Source organism: Punica granatum, chromosome 8 (genome assembly GCF_007655135.1).
Source record: "Punica granatum isolate Tunisia-2019 chromosome 8, ASM765513v2, whole genome shotgun sequence".
NCBI lineage: Eukaryota > Viridiplantae > Streptophyta > Magnoliopsida > Myrtales > Lythraceae > Punica > Punica granatum.
Window position 1 is genome coordinate 8,496,692 of NC_045134.1, and position 10,667 is coordinate 8,507,358.

At 35.9% G+C, this 10,667-nt stretch overlaps 1 protein-coding gene across 1 annotated transcript; it reads right to left on the reverse strand.

Annotated features, from left to right (window-relative positions):
• Positions 1 to 7,192: 7,192 nt before the first annotated feature.
• LOC116187210 (TMV resistance protein N-like) lies at positions 7,193 to 10,393 on the reverse strand. The gene is made up of 4 exons (XM_031515843.1): positions 9,700 to 10,393; positions 8,156 to 9,101; positions 7,782 to 8,069; positions 7,193 to 7,696 (listed from the first exon to the last, which is right to left on the reverse strand). Exons 1-4 carry the CDS (start codon positions 10,209 to 10,211, stop codon positions 7,385 to 7,387), a joined length of 2,058 nt encoding a protein of 685 aa, XP_031371703.1. The 5' UTR covers positions 10,212 to 10,393; the 3' UTR covers positions 7,193 to 7,384.
• Between the last annotated feature and the right edge of the window lie 274 nt (positions 10,394 to 10,667).

Below are 10,667 nucleotides of genomic sequence, written 5' to 3' on the forward strand. Positions count from 1 at the left end.
GTATGGTGTATTTGTCATATGATGATATCATTTTCTCGATCGTCGAATAATTATTTATTTATTTCGTTATCAATGATTGCACTATCGACCTTCCCTCAAATGATTGTATTAGTGTTGCCCTTATAACTAATAATAAGTATTAGCTTATTCTGTTATTATTCTTTTCATTTTTTGGTTGATGATGATGATGAAGAAAAATTGACCCTTCAGTAATTAATTGAAGTTTAAAGTATGCCGTCAGAGAAGACTAATTTAAACCCCATTCGAATTATTATTTCAGTGATCATATTTCTTTTTGGTGATGACAGCCTTTTAAATCAATTAAAAAAATATGTTGCACGTGCGAATCTCTTGACATTCTCAACAGTGACATTGCAGAAGTTGGGCAAGATCAGTTTACGGCCATTGGACACTGCTTGACACTTCACCATGTGTGCGAGCTCTCGAAGTCACCATTTACTTCTGACATAGTTCTTCGTGAGCATGACCATGTAGACATGTAATATCTCTATGCCTCGCAGAAGCTGCTCACCGATCACATCGCCAGTGTGCAATGAGCTGTCCGCATAGAAGCAACGGATTCCAGCAGCTTCCATGAAGTACTATAGGATGTCGATCAACCCTTCGTACATATCTTTCCCTCTGAAGTTAAGAAATACCTTTGGGCATGACGTAGGATTCCTTTGGGCACCCCTTTCGAGCAGGCAAGGAAAGCTAACCAATGAGAGAAGCTGTATGGCGCATTAGTCATATGATGATATCATTTTCTCAACCGTCGAATAATTATTTATTTATTTCGTTATCAATGATTGCACTATAGACCTTCCCTCAAATGATAGTATTAGCGTTGCCCTTATAACTAATAATGAGTCCTAGCTTATTCCGTTGTCATTCTTTTTATTTTTTGGTTGATGTTGATGATGAAAAATTGACCCTTCTGTAATTAATTGAAGTTTAAAGTATGCCGTCAGAGGAGACTAATTTAAACCCCATTCGAATTATTATTTCAGCGATCATATTTATTTTTGGTGATTCCAGCCTTTTAAATCAATTAAAAAATTGTGTCGTGCGTGCTAATCTCTTGACATTTGTCAACAGTGACATTGCAGAAGTTGGGCAAGATCACTTTACGGCCATTGGACACCGCTTGACACTTCACCATGTGTGCGAGCTGCCGAAGTAACCATTTACTCTCCACATAGTCCTCCGCGAGCATGACCATGTAGACATGTAATATCTCTATGCCTTGCAGAAGCTGCTCACCGATCACATCGCCAGTGTGCAATGAGCCGTCTGCATAGAAGCAACGGATTTCAGCAGCTTCCATGAAGTACTACAGGATGTCGATCAACCGTTCGTATATATCTTTCCCTCTAAAGTTAAGAAAGTCCTCGAAGTTAGTCGCATATCTCCTCCTCAAATTGGACCACAGATCATGATCCTTTTGTGGCAGAGACCGTACTCTCTATTGATGAATCTCACCCGCATTTTTTTAATTGAAAATATTGACTTTTTCAATGATTAATTTCAAATTTTGAAATAATAATAATAATATATTTTAATTTTTATTGAAAGTTAGAATAAGCTGTTAAATAAATCAATAACAATTAGCCCATGAAAATGACAAATTAGACTATGCTAACATAGGATTCCTATGGGCACCCCTTTCGAGGAAGCGAGGAAAGCTAACCAATGGGAGAAGCTGTATGGCGTATTTGTCATATGATGATATCATTTTCTCGACCGTCGAATAATTATTTATTTATTTCGTTATCAATGATTGCACTATCGACCTTCCCTCAAATGATTGTATTACTGTTGCCCTTATAACTAATAATAAGTATTAGCTTATTCTGTTATCATTCTTTTCATTTTTTGGTTGATGATGTTGATGATGAAAAATTGACCCTTCAGTAATTAATTGAAGTTTAAAGTATGCCGTCAGTGAAGACTAATTTAAACCCTATTCGAATTATTATTTCAGCGATCATATTTATTTTTGGTGATTATAGCCTTTTAAATCAATTAAAAAAATGGGTCGTGCGTGCTAATCTCTTGACATTTGTCAACAGTGACATTGCAGAAGTTGGGCAAAATCACTTTACGGCCATTGGACACTGCTTGACACTTCACCATGTGTGCGAGCTGCCGAAGTCACCATTTACTCACGACATAGTCCTCTGTGAGCATGGCCATGTAGATATGTAATATCTCTATACCTCACAGAAGCTGCTCACCGATCACATCACCAGTGTGCAATGAGCCGTCTGCATAGAAGCAACGGATTTCAGCAGCTTCCATGAAGTACTATAGGATGTCGATCAACTGTTCGTATATATCTTTCCCTCTAAAGTGAAGAAAGACCTCGGAGTTAGTCGCATATCTCCTCCTCAAATTGGACCACATATCATGATCCTTTTGTGGCAGAGACCGTACTCTCGATTAATGAATCTCACCCGTATTTTTTTAATTGAAAATATTGACTTTTTTCAATGATCAATTTCAAATTTTGAAATAATAATAATAATAATAATAATAATAATAATAATAATAGCTTTTCATTTTGATTGAAAGTTAGAATAAGTTGTTAAATAAATCAATAACAACTAGCCCATGAAAATGAAAAATTAGACTATCCTAAAGTAGGATTCCTTTGGGCACCCCTTTCGAGCGGGCGAGGAAAGCTAACCAATGAGAGAAGCTGTATGGCGCATTTGTCATATGATGATATCATTTTCTCGACCGTCGAATAATTATTTATTTATTTCGTTATCAATGATTGCACTATAGACCTTCCCTCAAATGATAGTATTAGTGTTGCCCTTATAACTAATAATAAGTCCTAGCTTATTCCGTTGTCATTCTTTTTATTTTTTGGTTGATGTTGATGATGAAAAATTGACCCTTCTGTAATTAATTGAAGTTTAAAGTATGCCGTCAGAGAAGACTAATTTAAACTCCATTCGAATTATTATTTCAGCGATCATATTTATTTTTGGTGATTACAGCCTTTTAAATCAAAGACGAATACAAGGGGAGAGAGGAAAGAGATAGATTTTTTCAGAGGACAGAGAGTGAGAGAGGAGATCTGGGTGGGAGTAAGGGGAGAGAGAAGAGAGGGAGTAGTGTATTTTCAAAAAAATGATTTTATTTATTTTTTATTTTAAATGCAAATTGAGAAAATAAATTTTTATTATAATATTTTTACCACGTCGGAAAGACAAATGATACGTCAGCTGTCACATGGGTTAGAAACTAAACTATCAATCCAAAATTGAGGGAATATATCCTACTGTCACGTTTTTCAAATGTTTTATGTCATCGATATTATTTTTAAACTTTTTTATACTAATTGTGTAACTTTTTCAAAACATATTATATGAATGGTGTTCTAATTAATTAAAATTAACTTTCGGCGGGTGGGCTCCATAAAAGAGTACTTTTTGCGGAGTTCAATTAAAAGTGCATGGCAGGTTCTCTAATGATTGTTGGTAATCCATTTCCTCTTTCTAAATGGAAAATGCTATTTCCTCCCACTCATTCCTCGAAAATTTTCTGCGAAAGCACACATGTAGATACGTGTCAGTATGATGGCAATGGCATTAAATGCTTGGTATTTGGTTGTAGAAAATATCTCATCTCCATCTCGTGTGCTTTAGATAATAAAAGATGAACCCCTCTTATTTTTATTTTTTCCAAAATGACCCAAATTTCTCTTTCTCTTCTCTGTCTCCTCTGACACCTTCTCCCCTTCCTCTTCTCTTCGCTTCCGCCCCTTTTCTTCCATTGCCCCACAGTTTGTCGGCCAGCTAGTCGCCGATGACACCTCGGCCATCCGAGAAACTGAGTGGGGAGCTCACACTCACTGAGATTTGGCCGAGATGTCATCGACAACTAGCTGGTCGGAGAATTGTGGGGCGACATAAGAAAAGAGGGAAAGCAAGGATAAAGAGAAGAGAAAGAGAAATTTGGGTTACTTTGGAAAATATAAAAAGAAGTGGGATTCATTTTTTATTGTCTAAAGCAAAACGGGGTGGAGATGAAATATTATTTTCTGCAACCAAATGCCAACCATTTAATGCTCCTGCCATCATATTGACCATTTATCGCGAAAACATTGCAATGTTTTCGCGATAAATTTTGGAGGAATGCGTAGGAGGAAATAGCATTTCCCTTAGACATTTTTATCTCGCATTTGGTGGCATAGGGTAAGAGGACTGGATCTGGGATTGATCTGGATATATATAATTATTAAGAGAATAATCTTGCTCAGAGTGGGTTTACGTTGTTAAAATTGATAATGACTATTTGCTAGTATAAACATTACTTCCCAAAGCAATTGTAAGTATTAAATGGAAAACACCACATTACTGTGACTGAAGCCATATTATCATGAGTAAAAATTTTAAATTGAAAATATTTATCAATAGTCTATTATATATATTATATATGATTAATTTAGACCATTGCAACGAAAACTCTCCATTAGTTCAACGAGAGTCTTTTTATGGGCTTTAATTAGCTAGTGATCGAAAATCCATTCACGTCCCTTATTTATTATGTGACAAATTGTCCTCTATCAGGTTTTATTATACTTTGGAAGATAGTGCAAGCAAAGGTATGCCTAATAAAAGGCTAAAATCATGTTCACATACTTGAATTTTTTTAAAAATATAAAACGAAACTCTCTCGCGTTGTCACGTTGTCACTTATGAATTAAAGAAAATTTTATAATCTTTTATCATTAATTATGCAGTAAAATATAATGATCATATGCAATATTATGCAGATAGCCCAACATAACATATAAAAGGGAACAAAATATGTAGTAGACTACTATTACCTATTATATATATGCCATATTGTATAGTGGAACTTACACTATTATTTCCTGGGACAAAAATTTCATTATATTGAAAATTTTTATATTCAACAGGGAATTTTCTTATTAATTTGTATGACATTTGCATTATATACATTATACATGTTTATTCAATATACTATCACCAATAACCTACATCAATTTGGTTGATTTGCAAGACTTCACCAGTGTTTCACTATGCTTCGTCAGGTTTTCTCAAAATTTATGATCGTCAACTTCATATTTTTTTTATAAAAAAAATAATCAGTATAGGATGTTATCTTTTTAATTTGATGTTAATTTGTTTGGTGCATTTATTATTTGCTTAGAACTACTATATTTGCATGGAAAATTTTCTTTATTATTTATTTTTAACCTATACCTTAATAGATTTTGAGGTGGTACAATGATTTATCAAATATTAAAAGAATTGGTACAAAAAAAAACGAAATTATCAATTTTAATATGAGTTTCCTGAATAAAGAGGTGTAATTTGCTTGTTTGACTAAATATATTATTTTATTAATCAAAACTGAGTTATTATTAATTTATTGAAATTATAATTCATTGATGGATGCAAGTACCATAAAGTCTCATATTGATCTGTCCATACTTTGAGAAGAAGATTATACACAATTAATATTTTCAAGATAATTACTCCTATCAAAGTATCGTCGAGTTGATGTTAAGTAAAGATATCGTTTGTGCTTTGTTGATATGAATGATTTTTTATTAACTTATTGAAATCCTTAGCATAATTCAGTCAGTTTTAACTAAATTTTATTTATGCATAATGTGTAAAATTATTTAGATTAATTGCAATAAAAATAATTCAATTGCTCTCGCGCATTGCACATTGTGCGAGTAATCAACTAGTTTTCCTAAAATTATATATAGATAACGATTTGAGGTACATCACCTCGTGGGAGGGAGTGGGTGGCTTTTTCCCACTCGCTGTCCCATCCTCCCCCGTGGCGGGCCAATTTCTTTTTATTTTTTTGTTTAATTTTTGTAATTTTTTTCAAATTTCCCTTTTCTTATTTTTGTGTTTTGAAATTCAATTTGGAAAATGTACTACGTAATCGATCGATCAATGCGTTATGCCAAAAGATTTGATTGTAAGGTCGACGCGTTACGCATTTCTTGTGATTTCATATCGAACCCCAATAAAATTCCAACTTATTCGTCAACATGGTCGAAACATTACTATCTTTTTAGTGTTTTCAAATCCAAGCCGAATAAGATACCACATAATCCCGTCGACATGTTACGCCTAATGATCTTATCGTTATGTCGAAACGTTACGCGTTTTTAGTGTTTTCAAATCTAACCCGAGTAGGATACCACATAATTCGGTCTACACATTATGTCAAATGATTTGATTGTAATAGTCGGACCATTTCCAAAAATTACTTTTACTCGAACTTTTATTTAGAAAAATTCGAAAAAATTTCGTACCAAAGGTACTATATATACAAATTACGATATACGTAATATTTTTTAAATTTTAATTTTGTGAGTGCGAAACTTTTCCCCTCTCTCTCTCTTCTCCTTCCTTTTGAATTACATGTAATGCCTTTTCTCCCTTTATCCATATAAAAAGAGTCAATAATGAGGATTAATTTCGTTGTTAATTTATTTTTATAAATTTATAAAATGTAAATATTTTCATTTCTTAAAGTCCATCATGTCTTCCTTTACTTAATATTATTTTCAAATTTCTATTCGTAACTCTCTTTTTATGAACAAAACTATACGCTTTACATTTAAGAATTAAACCATTTAACACATTCAAAACACACTCCATGAAATACAAAGAAATTCATATCATATATGATAACATTATACCATCTTTTAAAAAAAAAATTATTTATTATTGAGAGTTCATAATTTCTACAAATAAATAGTTTTATTATTAGTTTCAGCTATACACTATATTAGTTATTACACAAACCATTATGATGAAAAAAAAAAGATTTTTTCCAACCCGAGGCAACGCGCTGAGTCACCCCTAATTACAAATTAATCAATAATACATTATTCTTTACAAAAGTATAAATTTTCAGCATTTCACAAATCCATTTCGACCCCAATTATGAACGTAGGAGAATAACCTTTCCTATTACGAATAAATTCCAAAAAAAAAAAACACATTTATTACTCCAAAATATTTATTGCCATAAAAATATGGGGTATTGGAACTCGGACATTTTAATTGCAAGTTGTGCGCGTATTCCGTTCTGCTTCTTCCATCTTACTCTGTTTGGCACCGAACAGAGGTGAGGTGCTAACCCACTTGACCTTTGTTTAGCCTTTATAAGATTTTCGTAGTCAAATGAACGTGACAGCTCTTTCGAATTTTCGGATATATTATACATATGCTTTCCCTCTCGATTCGTTCTGTTCTAGTTTGACATTAGAACCCCACGGCGGCCCATCCATCTGACTACCTACGCTGAAAACCGTTCCTCTAGGGGCAAGGCGGGTATAGCCGGTTCTGCTGCATATACAATCAGTTGAACTTCACCTGTTACGTAGCAACGCGGTTGATTTTGCCAACATTGGCAGCGTAAAGGCATCTTTCTTTCCATCCAGAAGAATCTCTTTCAAAGCGTTTAAAGAAGCCACTTCTTTGGGCAAACATCGAAGAGAATCACATCCCTTGATATTCAAGTGCCTCAACTTCTTCAGCTTTCCTATGGAGGAGTGGATCTCAGTCAGCGCTACACAGTTTGCAAGAATCAATCTCTCTAGAGTACTGTACTCTGAGAAGTCAGGTGTTCTTGATAATTTCTTGCAGCCCGTAAGATCGAGAACTTTCAACTTTGCTCCCACCTACAAATAGAACAAAAATGAGTATCACCGAGGATACTAAGAAAGAAAAACGGACAGGTTCGTGTATGTATATCAACTGTCATACCTTGATTTGGCTCCATCCATCCCATGCTTCGCTTATATCACTCCATGAGAGGTCAAGAATTACTAAGTTCGGTAGATTCAAGTTAGTCGCCCGAAAATCTGCGGGGCAATTATGCCAAGACAGCCATCTTAGTTTGGTTAAAACTCTGTTCATATCTCCATCAAACCTGAACCTGTACCATTCGAGAAATCTCAGGTTTTTCAGACATTCAAATGCTTCATATCCAAAACATTTCCCCTCCAATTGCTCATCGTCCGATAAATACATGGCCTCAACTTTTTCCGAGCCCTGTGAGAAGCACAGAATGTCAAATAATTAACAGCAAAATAAGTTCTATAATAAAGAAGGTATATCTTTCGTTTTTTTATCACTACCTCTTCTCCTTCTAGTGTCCCAAAAGCCTCTTCAAGTATCCACAATCTACTACGTCCTCCGGGATCCACAAAGTTTTCTTTGCGAACAATTTCCCTTCCAAGGTCTCTGACAAGGTCATGCATCCATAGCTTATTGCCGTCTACAATCTTAACCAGAGACATCGAAATAAGGTCTTCTAACCAAATGCTCGGACAGATATTGGAGGCTTCCCACATATACATGGCATTGGTTTTGTCCTTGTTCACTACAAAGCACGCAATATCGAGAAACATCTGTTTTGCCCGGTCATCTAACTCATTATAGGTCACCTCCAACTTGTCCTTGCATATGCTAAAGACTTTAAGAGATGGCACGAAATCCAACTCCATTTCAAAAGTTTTGACTTCATTAGATTGCTTGAGAACACCTTCCCGAAGAGCTGCCCGCTCTGTTGCTAGAACCCTTATATCTTTGGTGGTGACAATGATCCTACTTCCGGTACCAAACCAGTTGGATTTCCCCGCTAACTTTTCAATTTGGTCCCTCTGATCCACGTCGTCTAGCACTAGGAGAATCTTTTTGTCTTGTGCCATGGCTTTGATTTCCCTGATGCCGCTGTCGCTGTCTGAAACGTCTCGCATTTTACCGTGAATATCGCTCACTAGCTGCCTCTGCAAGTTCTTGATACCATCACGTCTCGACGATTCTCGTATGTCTGAGAGGAAGCTGCATCCGTCAAAGTGATAAGTGAGTTTGTTGAAGACAACTTTAGCAAGGGTTGTCTTACCAGTACCTCCTATTCCATGAATTCCAACATAGCGTACATCATGAGCTTCGATGTCCAACAACTGTAAGACAGCATTAACCTGATCATCCATTCCGATTAGCTGGTCAGGCACGATTTTCTGCTTAACCTTCAGTTTCATGAGTATCTCCTTAGTGATTGATTCACAGAACGTGTTGTAGCTGCAAGTTAAGAGAACAATCGAATGTTAGGAATTACAATAAGCTCTGGAGGCTCTGTTCGTTCACATAAATGGTCTTCGCATTGAAATAGGAAGACCACTGCAGAACTTTTCGAGATCTCTTTGGCCAGGCTGAACTCTACAGAGCTTTGGATGGCTTTGACAGAGCCGCTTAAGACCTTGTCAAAAGCTCTTCCCTGACATTACTGGACAGCAGCCAACTCAGATGATGATTGTTTTCGACACTATCAGAGCACTCCCTATCTCTAATGACAACCAACCAAGAAATAGTTCTTCTATCTATTGAACATCCCTGCAAATAGATAGAAGATACTGCAACACTTTTTCAGGTCAAGTAGTCCACGAGCTTTTAATCCAACACATGTATCAAGAACGAGAACTATATATAAACACCCTAAAGAAAAGCTATTTCTGCAATTTCTGCTGAGAGTTTATCATCCCACTCCGGTGTAGGTTCAACCACTTGAACAATTAATTATCACTTCTTCTTTTTTTATATAAATTCAACTGGGAGCACAGTGAGGATATCGCGTGAATGTGTAGTTTTAGAAAATTACGTGAAGCACATGGATCTTTACCTGGTATCTCGCAATTCCCGTCCGGTGAATTTTCCAACCTCTCGTAGAGACCCCTCCCATCTCTGTACTTCTGATGCTGACCCTTCTTGGGCATCAATCCCCTGTTCTGGTCCCTTACCATTCTTGATCTCCCGAGAGTGCCCCCTAAGAGCATTCATGTACAGACCTGTTGGAAGCTTCACATCAGCAGGTGTCACGTCGTAAAAGATGGGAATAACCTTCTTGTTCAGCTCCACCATTCTTGTGAGCTCACGGAGGCACCGCTTGCTTGAAGCGTAGCCTCTGGACAAGATGGGGATGCAGATCGCAGAACCATTGATTGTATCCAAAATCTTCTCAATGTTTTCATCCATTGGCTGATCGTCATCATCTTTGAAGACATGGATTCCTGCAGTTGTTAGACAGTGATAAAGGGTGTCTGTGAATCCCTGACGGGTATCCCATCCCCTAAAACTCAAAAATACTTGATAATCACTTCCGAGGACCCCAAAACTCGTTCCACCAATCTCCATAGTTAGCAAGGTCTTCGCTGCTGCACGCAGAACTCTTTTTTTTCTCAACTCTCTCACGCACAGTAGGGTGCCTCGTCAATCGTCAGATCCAACGGGTTTAAATATATTTTGCAGCAAAGATATTATCAAAATCTATAAATTAACACTATTCCCTTTTTCATTTTCGGTTGTATATAATATATTACATTATAACAAGCGGAAGAAAGTTGACCTGGAATATAGTGAATATCATCTTGCTTGATAAAGAATTTATCTTACTTATTTATCTCTTTTCTTTTCTTTTTTCTGGTCAGTTGCTTCCAAAGGTCCTTTTGACTCTTCAATTGGTAAGTTCGTTGACTCCTCTCAATAGTTTTTATTATTACAAGTTGTGCAAGCTGTTCATTAACTGTTACAGTTGACTTCAAAGTTATGCAAGTCCAATTGACTAAGTATAATATCCTTCATAAAATAGCT